General features: G+C 31.8%; 1 protein-coding gene across 1 annotated transcript; it reads right to left on the reverse strand.

Annotated features, from left to right (window-relative positions):
* Positions 1–66: 66 nt before the first annotated feature.
* LOC114313868 (ABC transporter B family member 19-like) lies at positions 67–10,430 on the reverse strand. Its single transcript, XM_028260293.2, has 10 exons — positions 10,092–10,430; positions 9,698–9,752; positions 7,923–8,098; positions 5,455–5,658; positions 5,097–5,356; positions 4,687–5,000; positions 4,221–4,444; positions 3,185–3,528; positions 2,653–3,095; positions 67–1,798 (listed from the first exon to the last, which is right to left on the reverse strand). Exons 1-10 carry the CDS (start codon positions 10,383–10,385, stop codon positions 327–329), a joined length of 3,786 nt encoding a protein of 1,261 aa, XP_028116094.2. The 5' UTR covers positions 10,386–10,430; the 3' UTR covers positions 67–326.
* Between the last annotated feature and the right edge of the window lie 10,011 nt (positions 10,431–20,441).

A 20,441-nucleotide genomic window follows, 5' to 3' on the forward strand; every position in this document is an offset into this window, starting at 1 on the left:
GCTTGATAGATGTTGAATGACAAGATCTAATAATAAAAAGGCTGTACACACACTGAAGAGACTGCATTGATAGACTTTTGGATTTGGTCTCATTGTTATTTGATAAGTAGGTTGATTCCCTGTATTAATTTCATTTGTATTACATTTATCCAGGAAGTGAAATACTGTATGATAAGGGATCATCCCCTTGATTCTTAAGAAAGTTGATGATGTATTAATTATGGTTGCATCACCAAGAAATGAGGAGAAAAGAAAACGACAAAAACATAGTGTATACAACCTACTTATGTATACACTATGTTGTGCAGTTGCGTGTGTATACATATCTAATTCTCATTGAAGCTCTGGAGGCGGTAGAATCTTGAATAAACTCCCTCAGATGCTGCTACTAGCGTTGAGTGGGTACCAATTTCCACGACCTTACCTTTATCCATGACAACTATGGTGTCTGAGTTTATAACCGTGGAAAGTCTGTGTGCAACGGTCACCTGTGTGGTTCTCGCCAATAAGCCATCATTGTCTTTTATCGATTCCAAAGCACCCACCACAGCTCTTTCAGACTCTGCATCAAGAGCACTTGTTGCTTCATCTAAGAGCATAATTGCAGGCCTTTTTAATAAAGTCCTCGCTATGGCTATTCTCTGCTTCTGTCCTCCTGAAAGTTGGCATCCTTTTTCCCCAACCATTGTATTGTAACCATGTGGTAGATTGCTGATGAACTCATGTATGTTTGCTTCTCTTGACACCTCTATGATTTCAGCTTCAGAACTTTTGTCATTCCCATAACAAATGTTGTCTTTAATCGAGCAACTGAAAAGAAGCGGTTCTTGCTGCACAAGCCCAATTTGTTTCCTTAAATTCCTCAGGTTATAATCTCTTATATCCTTCCCATCAATCAGTACCCTGCCTTCTCTTGGATCATAGAATCTCAGTAGAAGGGCCAAGACAGAAGACTTTCCGGCTCCACTTGGCCCGACAAGAGCAATCTTTGATCCAGCTTCAATTTGCAAACTGAAGTTGTTTAGTATAGTTACTTCTGGGCGTGACGGGTAATTGAAATGAACGCTTTGAAATTCCATATTCCCTTTGATTGTGTCAAAATTTGAGTCTTCTGGTGTGTCTGGTTCAATTTCAGTTTGCCTGTCAAGGGTTTCAAACGCAGGAGTTAGTACAGTGATGGCAGAGATCACTGTGGGGATCAGTGTCCATAGCTCTGTGATTGAAGGTACTGTGAGAGAGAAAATCTGATACGATCTTATTCCATCCCTGAAAGTCGCTTGATGTTTCTGGACAAGAACTGTTGTGTATGTCAAAGCAACAGCATGTGCAATGTTCCATAAGCAAATGGATACACCTTGAATGATCCCATACTTGACACTCTGTCTTCTGCTCCTCTTCATTGGGATTTCCAGAGACAGTTTGGCTTTCTTGAGTATGTGCTCTTCATGACAAAAAGATGCAATGGTTTTTATGTTGGCTGCGGCTTCAGAAGCAAGGGCGACAAGTTCCGAGTGTGCAGCAGCATTGTCACCTGAAAATCCTTTGGCAGACTTAGCTTGAATCAGGCCTCCGATGAAGTGGCAAGGCATCACAGCCCAAGCTACTAAACCCATTCTCCAACATACTTTGATGCTAACTATTGTTGCAATTAGTATGGATGAAATGCATTGGACAATCACAGACATACGATCAGCAATTATTGTTTTTACCATGGCGGTGTCATTGATGATCCGTGAGGTAAGTGAGCCAGTGCTGTTCTCAGGTTTCTCGAACCAAGCTAATTCATTGCGCAGTACAGCTGCAAGATTTGAACCCATTTCATACTTCTGATGAAAAGTTCATGCAGAATGATATGCTAGATTGTTTAGACCTAAGAAATGCGAACACTTATAAGATGGTGACATGTCTGTGTCAGCCACGTGTTTGACATCAACACTCCTCAGACACTCTCGAACACGTTTCTGATATTCAATTTTTTTTTTTGTGTGTGTGTGTGTGTGTGTCCATAATTAAAAGTAAAAATCTTAGTTTAGGACACGTGTTCGACATACATTTTGCAATATGTCCATCACTTCTTGGACATGTCTATCACTGAAAAACAAGCATGAGATCAACACTTATTGCTAATTATGTTTCAAAGTTCGCAAATTTGGCACACATATCTTATATCATTGAAAAATTAATTCTTAAGAATAATACTATAGAAATTTCACATAACATTACATGAAAATGAAAAGGATACGTAAATGTATTAGCAGATGGCTTAGGAGGATGGAAAAAATGTTGTAATTAAATATGTTTGTTATAGTTTGCTTGATTTTTCACTACTATGGTTCAGTAGTTGAAAATTTCATGTAAGAGATTAGATACAAGATTTGCTTAGTATAAAGTAATTATTTAATTTTGTATATATTATGCACATATAACTAGATAATATAATATATTCGTAGATAATAATGATAATAAAAAAAAAAAAAACACCGCCCAAATAGTACACATATTGTGTGTGGTGTGTTTGAACTGTATTCATGTCCTATTTTTTTGGAATTTTTATGTCCACATGTCATGTTATGTCGTATCCGTGTCCTACGTAGTGTCTATACTTCATAGGTCTAGAGTAGAATGATGATGGAATCACGATTAGTGGAATACCTGCATATAGAGCTTGTCTAAAGTTTGTCATGGCCTTCTCTCCAACCACTCCAAAGACATAATGCTGCAAGATGTGGCTGAATAATGATAGCAATCCTACCAAAGCAAAGATTACTGAATACCGTCCCACTATCTTATTTGTGTTTTTCTCATAATATGCTACGCCTATTGTTATGATGAAGAACCCGAATATAGGCTTTGAGATACCAGAAAGAGCTGCTGCGAAAGAGCCTATGATGGTTTTTACAAGCTCTTTCTTCGTCAAACTAAACCAGATTCTGAAGAATATGGCTGTTTTTTGTCTCCCTTTTTGTTCCTCTTGCTTGGGAGGATCATTGTGATGTCTGCTGAGCTCTGTGAGTTCTTCAGGTTGCTCTTTGGTCACATTTTGAGATGAAATCTGTTGCTGCATATCTGTGGGTTGCTCAGCTGGATCTGTTACCCTGTTGTGATTCATTTAACTCGATCAAAATATTTGGATTTCTCAACAACACTACAAGTTTCATTAAAGGAAGTTTTAGTTGGCACCAACCTTAAGTCACCGTCTACATTGATATTCTGCATGTTAAATAAGTTGTTGTAGAATTTACTGGTATCTAACAACTCGCGGTGTGTTCCTGTCTCTTGAACTTGACCATTGTCTACAACTACAATCATATCTGCATTAATAATGGTTGACATCCTGTGTGCAATCAATATGACCGTTCTCCCTTGCATTGCCGTCTCAAGGGCATCTTGAACCAGCTTCTCTGACTCTGAATCAAGTGCACTTGTTGCCTCATCGAGCAATAGAATTGGAGGGTCCTTTAGAATGGCTCTTGCTATTGCAATTCTTTGTTTCTGTCCACCTGATAGTTGCACACCCCTCTGTCCTACCTGGAATTCATTACATTCAAAATATGATGAACAAACAATCAGTTGAAAATATGTTGCAACTGTAGACATCATTGAATAGATGACTGGAGAATATAGATGCATGTAGCTGACCTCAAGTTATTGCGAGGGCACATTGATTGAGTAGGTGATAATTGTTATACATGTGCATTTCTACAGGTTGAGACTATTACAAGGTCTTGGGAAGAACTCAACCCAAATGCTAGCTATTAAGGTGAGGGTGCTGTCATGCTTATATATTGCACATTATTTTTTACTTGGGTAATGTGTGACTTAGTTTCACACCCTCCCTCACGTGCAGTGTGCTCACTTGGCAGCACTTGCTGCGTGCAGGCTAGGGACATATCCTACCCGTCCCTGGTACTCCAGCTTTGACAGCATATGGCAAAACCAAACAGATTGAGAGGAAGAAGAAGAAAACATTGAATTCTGATAATCCTCCATGTTAAATCACCTCTAATCCCAAAAGCTTAACATATTATGAAATGGGTTCAACAATTTATATCAAGCTATCAACAGAGACTTTTATGTAGGTGGTTCTGTATTGGGTATAATCAGTTGTTCATTCCTTTGGTTAATAGTAAGAAATGACTTCTTAAGTTCTAATTAGCCAGTATTGATGACATTTCATCACTTGAGAGTGGGGAGGTTAATTGGGGAGATGAGTGTCTTACCTCTGTTAAGTACTGATTTGGGAGTTGGGATATGAAAGAGTGTGCATTTGCCATTTCTGATGCGCTCTGGATCTGTCGATCATCTGCATCCTTGTTTCCTACCTTCATATTGTCCTTTATGGTTCCGGCAAATAGTGATGGCTCCTGGGAAACTGCTCCAATGTTTTTCCTGAGGAACTTCAGATCAAGATCTTTGACATTGTGATTGTCAACAAGAATCTCACCTGGAGGATGATTTCACATTTCATTAGGTTGATGCATAAATATTTCTGTATCATTTGTCATCGGGTACTTGTTTTCTAGATTTACAAACATTGCTTTCTATAATAAATTGTTGTCATTGTTACATACACATACAAATTTCATATATTTGAACATTTTATGCTTGATGTGTCAGGCAGATATGCATTTAATGACTAGTTTGCCTCAAATGCTAAAATTCGTAGCTGGGAAATGTACTGCAAACCTTTTGAGGGATCATAGAATCTTGCCACTAGGGAGATGACAGTGCTCTTCCCACACCCACTACTGCCCACGAAAGCCACTACCTTCCCCGCTGGAATTGACAATGTAAACCCTCGAAGGATCAATTCCTCCGGCCTTGATGGGTAAGCAAAATATACATCACGTATTTCAATGTTGCCATCAACCACCTCAAGTGTCTTTCCTATTGAATCGTAACTTATTAAGGGCTTTCTTTCGATCACCTGAAAAACTTCCTTCCCTGCAGCCTTTGCCTGATTGAAGATTTGCATGTCTGGTGCTGCATAAGTGAGTGATCTGTAACTCAAAAAAAAAAAAAAAAAAAAAAAAATCCTTTTAATATCTGATGGAATGAAAGAAAATGAGGAAAGAGATTGTTGATTTCTCCCTTACATAGCACCAAAGAGAATGCTCATAACAGCAGATATAACATCTCCTCCTTTTGCTCTATGGGCTGTGACAACAACGGCTCCAACCCATACAATCAGCGCCCAAGAACAGAAGGTCACAGTTTGGAACATACCAATTCCAACCCCCTTTATGAGTGCCTCTACCTTGCTCAATTTAAATTGTTCCTCCATGTACTTGGAGAAAGACTTCATTGCATAACTCTCTCCCACAAATGCAAAGACTGTTTTGATTTGGGATATTGTCTGATACAGAAATCAGAGACATATGTAAATAATTTGTCTTATATCTTACATAATAAATCAAATCCACCTACAAGTTTAAAGACTTGACTGACATATACCTGTTCTACCATTGATGTGGCTTCTGACAGGTGAACTGTCTTTGTGGCCGAAATGGCATTCATTTTCTTTGTATAAGTGGCTCCAATAAGAAGAATCATTGGAACAACAAGAAAGGTACTAATAAGTGACACTTCCCAACAACATATGAATGCGAGGAAGACCCCAGAGAAGAAAGTTGCGAAGCTTGAGAGAAAATGGCCCAACTGTTTGGGAGAATGTTTGTTAGGTGGCATCAAGATTCTTTACAGGTACGATTCTTGCAGTTTATTGCAGAATTTTATAAGGATATAAATTACAGCTATACTACTTAAAGTTTAACATTTTTTTCGTTTGAGTCTCTAAAGTTTTAGGTTCCGTTTGCTAAGCCTCTCAAATTATATAGTTCCACTCATTGATTTGACTGTGGTGTTTGTTTTGAACTTTTAAATTATAATTCTATACTCATTTCTCCAAACTCCATTCCAAACATAATTATTGCTTTTCAAAACTCATAACCTAACACATAATTCTCAATTCAAATCAATATTTTAATATTTTAAATATTTAAATATGTTACGATTTTTTAAATTTTTTGAATATTTTTAAATATTTTAATTTTTAAATATTATGATTTTAATTTTTTAAATTTTAAAATATTTTATAAAAATAAATTCAAACTCTATTTTATAAAAATATTTTTAAATATTTTAATTTTTTTGTTATGTATTTGGTTACGATTTGAGTGTAGAGTTGTGAAAGTAGTATGGAGTTTCGAGTTATGTGTTTGGTTATGAGTTTTAAAAATATTTTCTTAATTAAGTTTTGTTTTATGTGTTTGGTTACAATTTCAATGTAAAATTGTTTTTAAATTTAAAATATTAAAATTTTAAATTATTTAATTTTTTTGAATATTTAAATTATTTAAATTTTTACGATTTAAATTTTTTGAATATTTATTTTAATTTTTTACTTATTAAATTTTTTAGATTATTTAAATATTTATGATTTAAATTTTTTGAATATTTATTTTGAAAAAAAATTATTTCCTTCGTAGTATTTTCAATTAAAAAATTGATTAATGTTATTTTCTATTAATAATAAATTTTTTTAATTGAATTTTAAAAAAAGTTTGGTTATGAGTATTGATCAGAATTTTCAATAGTGTGAAAGTAATGTGTTTTGTTATGAGTTATAACAATTTGAATTAAGTTTTGAAAACTCTTTCCAAAACTCATAATCAATTTTTTTTTTATTTCACATGTCAAATCAAACTTTCAAAACTCAATTCCACACTTAATTCAAAACTCAATTCAATACTCTATTAAAAAATTATAACCAAACAAATTTTCTACACTCAAATCATAATTTCAAAACATACAAACTCAAAATACAACTCATATTCTCAAATCATAATTAGAAAGTCTTACCAAACGGAGCCTTAGTTTTGTTAATTAAGTTCTTAAAATATTAAATTTGGATCAATTTAATAAAAAAAGACAATACAAAAATAAAATATAAGCCTAAAGGTTATACAAAATTGTTATAAGGGCCGGATTTTAATTTATTGTTAACTTGATTATTCTTCGTGTGTGTATTTTTAAAATTGATATATTTTTCCCAAACTGATTATTCCTAATTACTTATATATGTTTCTATTTCTATTCTACAAGTATTATTTATTTCTTCTAATATGCAATTATTCATTTTATTTAATTTTTCGGCTATATCTAATATTATTTTATATTTAATTTTATTATTTATAATTCTTCTAGACTAAAATTACTTAGATATATTTTATCGTTTTTTAGTGGTATTAATTTAAAAGGTTCCCTATGAGGATAATGATAATTATCTGTATTATTTTATTGTTGATTTTCTATAAGAGCTAACTACTTACCTTTATCTAATAATAGATGTCGAACTTCATGTATAATTTCAAGTTGATTTTCCTTAAGATTTTCATTAAGTTCTTTTAATAATCTGATTATAGTTTTCTTTTGTTCGAAAATTATTTGTAGTTAAATATTATCATTTTTAACTTCATCGTTGTATCTAATACTCATATATTAATATTAGCAAAATTGAAAAATCATGTTCTGATATCAATTCTAAAATATACGTGCATAGAATAATTAAGTTAATAATAAATTAAGATTTGGGCCTTATAATAATTTTATATAACTTTTGGGCTTATGTTTTATTTTTCTATTATCTTCGAGACTAAATTGATTTGAATTTAATAGTTTAAGGACTTAATTGACAAAATTGAAATTTTAAAGACTTAAATAAAAAAAGTGTTAAACTTTAGGGACCATAATTGTAGTTCATCCATTTATAATGTTCTATCATATGTGATAATTTGATTATTGTGAAATTAGGAATACAAATAATACAATGCTATATAGCCTACTATTTTTCTATCAGATATCAATATATTAGATATATTGGTTGCAAAAGTATTGTAATAATGTAAGTGTAAACATCTCACCTTCTCACCAATAGCATCCTGTATGATGCTCATGTGGTTACTAATTCCGGTGATGATTTTCCCAGTTGTTAAATCCGTGTCAAAAGCCCCAATCTCCTGGCTAAGGGCTGCCCTCAAGAATGCCAGTCTTAGCCGTGCTATTTGTCTTTCACTAGTATACATCCAGCATCCAATCTCTGCACATTTCAGAGAATTGGTATGCGTCATAGTAAACACTTGACACAATTTGAGACAAATTTTTTTTTTTTTTGGTTGAAAAATGACAAAAATGTTAAAATTTCCGCTATTATCATATCCGTATTTTGCATAGTAGGAGACGTTGGAGTTAGAACTTAGGAGAGTCATCTAAGTTAGACCTTTATATCAACTTGAAAAAACAGATATGAATAACATGGACCGAATTAGGATTCCATGTTCAAAGGGGTCAAAACATGCTGAACAAACAAATTTCATTTTTGTTGTAGATGATTTTTTCTTCCAAACCAGGATTTCATTTACTCAACACTCTGCATTTTTTATTCATAAATCCAACAATTTGCATTTTAAATTCAAAACACGAATTTAGCAAATTTTCAATTACCATTAATTTTGATTTTGATTAAAAGGTAACAAATCAGTTATATCAAATCACTATATTATTAGAGGGATACAACCCCAAAAGAATAAATTTAACATCATATTCTATTTAAAAGCTTGAGAACAAAATAATATATGGTATAAATTATATACTTGCGTATAAAGAGAGGCTTTGGATTACACAAAAATCAAGAAAGCTTGTTTGGTATCCCTAAATAAGTGTATTTATTTGGGTCATGTCACCTTTCTACTTTTCTATATGTCTTTTCATAAAAAGGTAAAAAGTGCATTTAGGGATGGTCATTTTCTCCTGCCTTGACCCACATGGATTTTTCCCACCTCAATTAAGAAATGGTGTAGGGACGAGTTTTGCTTCTCCCGCTCCACCCCGTTCCACCCGAACCCCACCCCAATTATATTTATTAAATATATTTATATGTATATAATATATATAATTTATTTATTTTTCATCATAATAAAGTTAAAATACTAAAATATTAATATTAATTTTTATTCAGTTATTTTCTGTCTTATATAATATAATTCTCATTAACTATAAATTATTATTCATAATATGCTAAATTATCTATAATTTTTATTAATATTTTCATTTTTCAACTTACAAAATTAACCTGCATCCCGCCCTGCACCTGCCCTGCTTTCGTCACTTCCGATTTATCTCGCCCCTGATATGAAATAGGGCGGGGCAGATTTTTATAAACTTACCCCAAACCCGATCCTTGAACATCCCTAAGTGTACTTGTTTAAATCATTCCAAACAACTTTTAACATAAAATCACATATACAAAATCGGGGGGGGGGGGGGGGGGGGGGGGGGGGGGGGGTGGTTGAAGTCTTTGGATGGTTTTGATGCCAGAACTAAAAGAAAAGCCTTAAAGTCACAAGACAATGATTATAGGGGCAGGGGCAGTATGTATAGCATAGAAAACAATTATAATGCTTTTTGTATCCCCTTAACACTGTTTAAGCAATAGTCTCTTCATACATCCGTCCTTTGCGCAAAAAACGGTCACTTCACTCACGAGGGGTGTGATCGTTTTCTGCGTACTTGGAAGTGTTGTATCAACTTTACTACACCCATGTACGCAAAAAGAACTACAAAGAAAAATAAAATCCTACATACACATGTATATATATATATAAATTTCAGCAGGAGAGGGTACTGTATAGTAAGGTACCTAATACTCCAGCAGGAAATGTGGCAATGGCCATATACCACACAAATGGAATAACCTGAACAAACAACAAACATCGCCATGAGAAGTTACTTTAAAAGTACTTTGAGAATGTTTGGTACAGCTTGTAGAAGCTGCCTATAGTTAGTGTTCTTAATTTATTTTGAGAGTTAGTGTAAGAGAATTTGATGCAACTTCTACTTATAACTTATAAAAGAAAAACATTTTAAATAAATTAAAATAAGTTGATTATGGAAATTGGAGAAGATATGTTTTTAACTTATACTTTTCAATTATCAACTTCGACTTAAAGAAAAGTCGCACCAAACAAGCCTTTTGATTGCTCCATTAGTATAACACTAGTAGATTTTTTTTACGCCTTGAGCAGAGTTTATACCTTGTGGAGAGCTTTAACCATGGCTTTGGAGTCATGGATGTTGTTTCCAAACGCATCAAGGGCTTTTCCAAGTAGCAAATAACCCATGGGTAGTGCCATTCCATGGACAATGGACCCTAGTGTGCCCAGAGCCATCAAAGTCCAATCCAATGGATCTGCATAGCTCAAAAGCTTGTGAAATGGCAAGGCTTGAGTAAGTATCTTCTCTTTATCTGTGTCCTTTTTGTCATCATAATCATTATCATCTATCTTCTTGCCTTCAATCTGCATGGCTTCTATGTCCCGGGAAGCCATTGTTACCACGCTTGCACGTTTTTCATGTGAGATACTATAGACGTACAAATTTGATGAAAACTATGTGTAGAATTTATATACTTAGGATTTTATGAAAACAATGCATGAATTGGAATATTTGTGGAACATTTGTGGGATATTCTTCTGCACTGTCATGAAAGGGCCAGACCGCAAGAGTGATGTTTTTGTTTCATTCTTTGGTTTCATCGCATGGCTGTCTGAAACACGACATTACTAGTTTGGGACTTGTGAGGAATCAATGTTTTAAAAATCGGACCGGTGAGTGAATCAGAAAAGAAATTAGGTGGACGAGTTGAATTAGAATCAAACAGTGATATCATAAATATATTAAAATTATATTTAAATAAAAATATAAGTAATAAAATTATAAATTAAAAAATTAAATAATCTTAAATATTTCTCCTAATACTTTTTTTTCCTAAAAAATATAAAAATATATTTTAAAATATTATTAATTTTAATTTTGAAAGAAGAAATCAAATATTTAATATTCCCTTAATAGCAAAAATTTTGGAAGGATATTAAAATTTTAAGTTTCCCTCTAATAAATTTGATTGAATCCCACATAAATTTCTTGAGTTGTTTTGGAAGAATTTTTTTTCTTATAAATAAGTAGAGGCTTTCACAATAATTTCAAACCCTCAATAAGATTCCTCACAAGAGAAGACCCTTAAAAGATTCCTCACAACAGAAGACCTTTAAAAGAGAGCTTCTAATTAAAATTTTCTTATATAATATATATATATATATATAATAAGAAAGAAAGAAAGCAAAGAAAGTACAAAAAAAAACAAAAATTCAATCTTATTGACTCGGTGAACTGCCCTCAGATCGACCGGTTCAGTGGTTCTACCGCTGATTTTCCCGGTTCTCATGAAATAGGCCGGTTTTTTTTATTTCGAACGGTTTATTGGGTGTATCCGAACTAGAACCCCGACTGGTCGACGGTTCAATCGGTTGAACCGGCCGGTTTGGTCTGGTTTTTAAAACCTTGTGCGGAATATTAGACATTGTTTTAGTTTAAAAGTCAAAAAATTATTTTAAAAATTAAAAAATCAACAATCTATATTAAAAAGTCAAAAAAATTATTTTCTCTCTACTTTCTGTATCTCTTTTTGTAAAAAATTAAAAAGCAATTTCAAAACCAATTTTTTTTACTTTATACTTTAATTAAAAAATCAAAAAATTACTAAAATAACTTGTTTCAAAATGAGGGCAATGGCATATTCAGCTAATGATGAAGCAAATGGGGAATTATCGTATCAATGAAAAACATTACATGTAACTCTTGTTGATCGGCTTGGATATGCTCCAACGTAGCATGTCTGTCGAGAAGCAAACGTGCGTGGAGGACATACTTGCAAAGGTAGGCATCTGACGACCGTGATACATGTCTCTCTCACATTTCAATGATTTGCAATTATTTTCACTCGTTAATCTATCCACTACAACATATAAGAGTTTTAAAAATTAAATTTTTTAATTTTTAAAAATAAAAATTTTGTTACAAAAAACATTTAGAGTCTAATTTTTATCATCGTGAGGATAGTTGTTAAAAGATCGTCTTGAAAAGTAAAAAATAAGACTTTTAACGATAAATTTTTTAAAACGTCACTAATAAATAAATTTTTAAGGACAAAATAATTTGGTCTCAGAATGATTTATTTTTTGAGACAAAAAATTGGTCCCAAAATGATAATAATTCATCACTAATGTCCAATTTTCGCTGCTAAAAATATAATGATGACACTTTGCGTAACCAAAATATTTGGTTCCTAAAAAATAATTTTATCCCTAAATTTTGGTTTCTAAAACCTTAATTTTTTATAGTGATCTGATATACAAATTTTAAAAAAAAAAATTAATTTTTTCGGCATGAGATATTATATGGCATATTTTCATGAGCAGTGATATACAAATTAAAAAAATATACAAAATTTGTATGTGAATGACATGGCTACATTAGAACTTATCATTTTAAATCAAAATACTGGGAGTGTAAAAATGGTCCCGCTCGAAGCCTGAGGTGGACTCGGTCCATTTTGGCTCGAGCCCGAGCCCAACTTAGTACCTTGGGCCTGGGCCTTCTATTTGAAGCCTTGCCTGGCCCATTAGCCTGACCCGTTGACCCGGCCCAAAAAAAATTGGGCCCTACGGCAACCCACTAGACCCAGCGTAGCCCAACCCACAAGGCCCTCTCTCTGCCAAAGGTCAAATTTTAAAAAAATAAAAATAAAAATAAACAGCAATTTACAACGGTTAAATAATTAAAAAATAAAAACTTGATCTTGAAAAAATAAAAAAAATAAAAAAAAAACCAAAACAAAACAATGAAAAAAAAATAAAGTTGCAAGTTGCAAGTAGTTACAATGAAAAAAAATATATATATATATATATATAAACAAATTGTCAAAAGGTGACCTCCGCCCTATCCCCTGCCAGTGCCTGCCCTTCCTTTTGCATCATGTGTCACATTACTCCGTATGCCCTTCCTTTTGCATCATGTGTCACATTACTCCGTATGCCACATAAAGTTAAATTGTAAATTGCAATTAAAAAAAAATAAAAAATGTCCGCACCTCTATAGACTTAAAAGAAAAAATTTTAATTTTTTTTTAACTATCATATTATCGTTTCATACAACGGTAATTTTTTTTTTATTTTTTATTTATACATTTACTTCAACCTTTCAAACTACTATAAATATCCACCATTTTTCAAAATAAATCTTACAAATAATTCTCTCTTAAACTCTCTCAATTTCTCTCAACTCTCAATTAATTTTGAAGTATCATCCCTAAGTGGCAATTGTAATTATGCAACAAGAAAGGTTTATCAGAAGAAACTAATTTCTGTATCGCATTGTCAATCAGTAACATTAATTAGTTTAATTAAATTTATTAGTCACTCATTTTTTTTCATTAATTATTTGTGAATATATATTAATTATTATTTTTTACTTATTGTATTGACACATTATTTAAATTGATTATTAGTTTATATATATTATTTTTCTTACATTACTATGGATTCTAATGTTCCTAATATACAAAGTCAACAACCTCATATTCGAAATTAAATGCAATTAGGGGCTTTATCAACTGGTAATTTGTGAACATTTTCATATAATCGTATACGTGCACAAAATTCTGTAATGGATTATATTATTAAAAAAGAATAACATTTTACTATTAGTGAATATCCCAATTTTACCGAAATGATTTATGAAAGTTTTGCACCCCAATATCAAAGTTTTTCAAGAAATACTATTAGAAACAAGATTTTAAAGAAATTTGAGGATGCTAAAAGTGAATTATTTGATATTTTTAAAAATTTGAATGGAAGAGTTTGTTTAACATCTGATTTGTGGTCAAATAATGGTTTTGAATATCAATGTATCACTGCACATTTTATTGATAATGATTGGAAATTAAATAAAAAAAATTATTTCATTTAAATTAGTTGAACTTCCATACATTAGTCATTCTCTTAGTGTAAAATAGAAATGTATTATATAAGTGGGCTTTACAAAATAAAATATTTACGATTAGTTTAGATAATGCAGCATATTATAATCAAACTGTAGTCCATTTAAAATCAACTTTACAATTACTTGTTGATGGTGATTTATTTCATATTCGCTGTTGTGCTCATATTTTAAATTTGATTGTTAAAGAAGTTATGCATGTATACGAGGCTTCTGTACTTATAATAAAAAATGCAGTTGTTATTATTATGTCTTCTGCTAATCGAATTTTAGAATATAGAAAAATTTGTCAACGAGAAAATATCCATTTAAAAAATTAATTTTAGATGTAGATAGTAGATGGAATTTAACATATAATATGTTAAAAATAGCTTGTAAACAAATAAGAGTAATAGATTTATTTTTTACAATATCAATACGAGGAATACTAACTCCAACAGAATTTAATTGGCGCCAAGTAACCTTATATAAAGATTTTTTTAGAAGTTTTTGATATTTCAACAAAATTATTTTCTTATATTTATATTTTTATTTCACCATTTGTTTTACATATGCTAGCAGAAATAATTAAAGTTTTCGTAAAATATATGAGTAATGAATATTATATAACCATTATTACTTTAATGAAAAAAAAATTGATAAATATTTTGATCATTTGCCTCATTTATTAGGTTTAGCCATAATAATTGATTCTAGGTGTAAAAAAATTGGCTTACAAAAATTTTTAGAACGTCTTTTCGTTGATCAAACATAGTTTGCCCCTATGATGCAAACATGCAACAGATTATTTGAAGAATATATGGCAGCTGCATCTGTAAATACACATACACACATTACACTAGTAATCTCATCTCGATGCGGGAGATTAACTGTTTTTTTAGCAATAAAAAGTAGAAGAATATCTCAACATACAAGTGTAAGTAGTTTTGAATTACAACATTATTTGGAAAGCCTGTTAGTTGATGATTTTGATGATTTTGACATTTTGGAATGGTGGAAACAAAATAAAACTATGTGAGTTATGGTTTCATAGATGGCCCGTGATATACTAACCGTTCCTATTTCTACAGTTGCTTCAAAAACAGTGTCACGTCCTCAAAATAAGCCCATTATATATTTATCATTGACATGCAATATTTAAAGAAAACAATTCATTATCTCATTCATCAGAGTATTACTAAATAAAAGCATTACATGTAACATCAAATTAAATGCCCTACGGGCTTACATCTTTCCAAGCCACACAAAAATATGAGTTCTAACTCAAATACAAGTAAAGCCCTAGGCTTGAATGTTTACATGTACTATCAAATAAAAACAACTAACTGAAGATAGTCTTCAAAATCCAAAAGTCAAATCCTTCCAAGCTAAGTCCTTGGAGGTAGCTTATCACCTGAACCTGAAAATGATGTTCCCATATAGGGTGAGCCACAGCCCAGTAGAAATATACTAAACCAAATATAAGTATTGAATAAAGCAATAGCATTCAATAGATGGTTAACCAAGATAATCAATTTTATCATTATACAGTCTCATGACACTAATGTCTAAGACACATTTCACTTTCCATTATTATCAACATGACTCAGAACCTGGCCAAACTTACAACAGTGAACTATATATCATATTCACATTACTTTCAATATCAACAAAATAAATGAGACCCAGGCTCATATCAAAACACTTCATACTTCTCGTTTGATACACATTTTAGTGCTGTATCCATAACATGTAAAAACACTTCAATATCAATAAGCACACATATTAGTGATGCTAATGGAGTCCATCCCCTATCTCCTCCCAAACAAAATCCGATTTAGAGGTCCATCCCCTATCTTCCCCTAAACCGTGGAGTACATCCCCTATCTCCTCCCAAACAAAAATACATATACAATGTATTAAACACTTGTCATATACAACACACAATCAATACATGTATTTTCTGTATTAATTCAACAGTCTAAATCAATGACTTAACCAATGCGATTAGTTTCAATTTTCCCTTATCCACATGCAATGTCTACAACAATCACGACTATCCTCCACCGATAGCCCAAATCAGTTATTTCTAAACAGGAAATAAATGTATCAACTAACATAATTCCAACATTTTCATAGGTGAGTGATTAAACTACCAACTACACCACTTAATCAATAAATTCATTAATTCCATGAATTCAACTAAATTCCCCAATTTTTCCTAAATTAATTATATAAATTAATTTATTACAACAGCTAGGGTTTTTCCCCAAAATTACCAAACAACCCCCAACATATCAAAATACCAAAACTTAGAACAAAACTTATAATATGGAGTAGGAAGTCCCTACCTCGAAGCGAAGAACTCGAATGGAGAAGATGACGAAAAACCAAAGTGCTCCAAACCCAAGATTGTTCAGATTAAACGGAAGCTCTCGACCCACTCTATCTTTTTAACAAAGGACTTAGGGTAGAAATACACTCTAAGTAGATCAAACCTAAGAGAGAAGGGGTGTAGGGAGAGAGAGAAGACGGTTCTAGGGTTTTAGAATCAAAAGGGAGATGAAAAATGATCCAGAAAGTCGGATCTCGGATTTTTATAACAGTCGCCCCGCTCGAGCGTGGAAACCCCCGCTCGAGCTCCACTCACAGACTCCCGCTCGAGCGGCAAAACACCCGCTCGAGCTGCGGATGCACACTCCCAGAAGTTTTTGCAGTCAGGTCCCCGCTCGAGCTCTAAACTCCCCGTTCGAGCGTCACTCACAACCTCCCGCTCGAGCGACCAATCCCCCGCTCGAGCTTTCAACACTACACAGGACATACAGGATGGGTGTATTCTCCGCTCGAGTGCCCAAACTCCCGCTCGAGCGGACAAGCCAAAATCTGGGCAACTAGACTTGGTTCCTAAGCTCAACCAACCTGCTCCAAATCTTCCCAACACAACCCACGACTCAATATACAAAGAGATTAAAGGACAACAACAACCAATATATAATGACAGGATCCACGGAACCTAAGTCCGGATACAATAATCCAAAGGGAAAAGACCGGGGTCGCTATAAACAGCCTTTAGTGTAGGTGGACGAGTGCTGAGCGATTACCGGAGCAAACTTTCACCCGAAATGGTTGTGGCACTAATGATATCTAGAGATCATATGCATGCGCTTACAAGAAGACAAAATTATAGTGAAAATGAGCGAATTCAAAATAATTTGAATGACATATCCTCGGACAACGTGACTGAAATGTCTGTCTCCTTCGATGATTGATCAACAATTTATTTTTTTACTATTTCATTTTATTTTATTTTATTTTTGTATTAGATTATTGAGATAGAGTATAATGGAAATGATTGGTAGGCTACTAGGTGCTAGCCTAGTTGAAATGTACTTGACCTATAGTGATGCAATTACTCTATCATCATCAATAATTTACACGCATTTTATTTAATAATATCAATTTTTATAATATTTTATTTCATTTTGAAATAAAAATTATTTATTCAATAAATTTTATATAAATAATTTAATATTATAATATTAAAAGTTTCATTTTCATATATACAAAATTATTCATTTTGAAAGAAAAAAATTACATAATTGTATACTTTTTTGGTTATAAGTTCATAATTAAAAAAATATAAGTCATATATAATTAAATTTAAATATCATTATGAAACATAAAACATCTTATTAATCTTAACTAAAATATTATAATATAATTTTTCTTTTATTTTTTATTCCTAATAAATAAATATAAAAAAAGGCCTGACTAGGCCCGGCCCCCGGCCTGCGGCCCAGGCCCTATTATGAATACACTTGGGCTTGGGCCTAGGCCCCACTTTTTGGCCCATGCGTTGACCCGGCTTGGCCCACTAAAAAGAGGGAGCCCGCGAGACCTGCTTGGGCCTGACCGGGCCATTATTACATCCCTACAAAATACCCATTAAAATGAAATTTAATTATATAAATGTCACTTTCACATTATTTGGTTGACAAATTATATATATAAATTATGTGACGGAAGGTTTCAATTATATCTTTTATGACATTAAACATCACGTTTGTAGACCCATTTTTAGAATGGTACCCAACATTCTCTGAAGCAATATTCTGTAAGTTGTAACCTATATGCACTTGTGCCTCCCATTTGTGAAATACTATTGTGCTAATTTAACATCATCTCATAATAACTCCTTCATATAACAAGTTGGATTTTTGTTATAAAAAAGAAAAAAAAAAAAAAAAAAAACTTTGGGATGAACAAGTCAATGGGTGATGATTGGTGTTCGGATTTTGCTCATAACACTATGTGAGAATTGTTTACAATTTGGACTTTGTTTCTATACCATTAAAAAACTCCTACGCTCCCTTTGGTTTAATTTTTGAAAAAAATTGAGATTTAAATTGTATTTTAAAAAAAAAGAAGTTGTTGAAAATAGTTTTGAAAATTAAAAATTTATTTGGTTATGAGTTTTGAAAATAATTTTTGAAAATAATTTTGAGATGATTTGTAATTATTTTTATTTTTATTTTTTTTATAGTTGAATGGATGAATGTAAGAAAATTTTATTGATTAATGTGTAGAATGTGAGAGAATGGGAGAGGAGAGAGAAAACGTGATTAATTGATTTATTTATTAATAAAAAAAAGAGAAGAAGAGAGAAGAGAGAAAAATAATTTTGAAAATTGGCAAATTAAACATGATTTTTGATTTTTTGATCCAAATTAGAGCCGCTAACATTTTGCTATAATTAATTTAATTTTTTTCATTTACAAAATTGATGGTTCAAATTATTGAAAATAGACCATAATAAGCCTTACAAATCTAGACTAAGAGAAGTTAGGCCCATATAATAATATGCAAAGAGCATGAGCTCAAATGATTATTTTCACATAAAATATAGATTTTTATTCAAATTAGGTAAGTTATTTTCTTCTAAAATAAAATCTCCGTTTTTATTTAAACACTACATTTAAAAATTGAATTTTTTAGTCTTTTGTATAGCCGTCCATACATAAAATCCATACATAAAACTCTGTTGAAAAAATCCAAACATAAAACTCTGTTAAAAAAATCCAAAAAACAAATTAAAAATTTAATGGTATGGAAACAGTTTACATTTTTATTTATTTATTTATTTTTTAACAAGTGGAAACTGTCTGTCTACACTGTTCGGAGGTTTGAAGGGATGAATGTACAAATTGAGCAAGCACAAAAACATTCTCAAAGCTAAGTGCGTTTTCAAAGCGCGTTATGTGCAAAATCCAAATTGCCATCCACACCGCATGACTTGTTCATCCAAGTTAGTTTTTTTTTTTTTTTTTTTTTTTTTTTTATACAAAAATCCAACCTATTACTTAAAAGACTTATTATGATTTTTTTTCTCAACATTTAATCAAAAAAAAAAATTTCCAAATGGGAGAGAAAGTGCCAATAAGTATAAGGGAAAAAAAAAAAGCTGAGGCAAAAATAAGAAAATTCGAATTACAGATCTCTTAGTGAAGTGTAAGTAGGCCTGGCTCTGGGCCTATGCCCATCACGTCATGGCCTGAGACCCCTCAAAATAGACCTAAAAAAGGGGACCTGCTCTTATTATAGTTTAGTGTAATATATTAGGTATGTTTTAGGTGAATTCAACAAGGTCCAAACTAATTTAAAATAAATTGACCCATTAAAAGATTGAAAAGCCCATTTAAAATTAAAAAGACCCATTCTCTCTCCTTATATAATTCCTAATCCTAACTACTCTTAATCCAATTTTTCCAACAACTTGATAGCAGCAGCCCAACAAAGAGCAAACCTAGTAGCAGCACACTCGTCCAAATTACTACCAATTTTGAGTAAGTTTCTGTCACTTTTTTATTTTTTATTATTATTTTTTTATTTTTTATCACTCTTCATTGTAAAGTTGAAGTCCATTTTTTCTTTTTTGAAATTTAAGGTCTCTTTGTTTCGACGGAAATATTTTCCTCGAAATTTTCCACCATTTTATGATTATTTCTTTTGGAAAAAATTAGAGAATATTTTTCCTCCAAACAAGCATAGCCGTGGATTTATTTATTTATTTATATACAAATATATATATATATATATATATATATATATCTTTTGTTGACTTGCACATACAGAACAAATTTTGAAAATTTATTTTTCTGATAGATTGAAACCCTAGAGTTGGTGAATTATGTGTTAAAGCTATGCTAATTGTTTGGGCGATTTATGTAAAATTTGTTATTTGACTTGGTAATTGCTTGATGAGACTTACATATTATGAGGCTAAGGTTGTTTAGATGAGACTATACTTTGTGTTTCAGTTTGCAATATCTGGAATTATTTGTTTAATTTAGTAACATCACATATTTAAATTTTAATGTATTATTCTTTTTCCTTGTAGACAATTATTCCATGTCACTCATAGGGCCTTCTCTGTAACATCACATAATTTAGAAGTTTTTCTATTTTGTTAAGTGGTGGTGGTGCTCTTGTTTTAAATTTTGATCTAAAAAAGTATTTTGATCTCAATTCATCATGACTCTTAAAAGAAATTATCTATCTGGATTCGCAAT

This window comes from Camellia sinensis, chromosome 1 (assembly GCF_055761805.1).
Source record: "Camellia sinensis isolate YWXY chromosome 1, ASM5576180v1, whole genome shotgun sequence".
Taxonomy (NCBI): Eukaryota; Viridiplantae; Streptophyta; class Magnoliopsida; order Ericales; family Theaceae; genus Camellia; species Camellia sinensis.

Excerpts from the sequence above, each read along its gene's own strand:
- LOC114313868 (XM_028260293.2), bottom strand. The coding sequence starts at position 10,385 with ATGGCTTCCCGGGACATAGAAGCCATGCAGATTGAAGGCAAGAAGATA. Across the intron at positions 3,529-4,220 it reads CAAATCAGTACTTAACAGAG|GTAGGACAGAGGGGTGTGCA; the intron begins GTAAGACACTCA and ends AATGAATTCCAG. Across the intron at positions 3,096-3,184 it reads AATGTAGACGGTGACTTAAG|GGTAACAGATCCAGCTGAGC; the intron begins GTTGGTGCCAAC and ends GAATCACAACAG.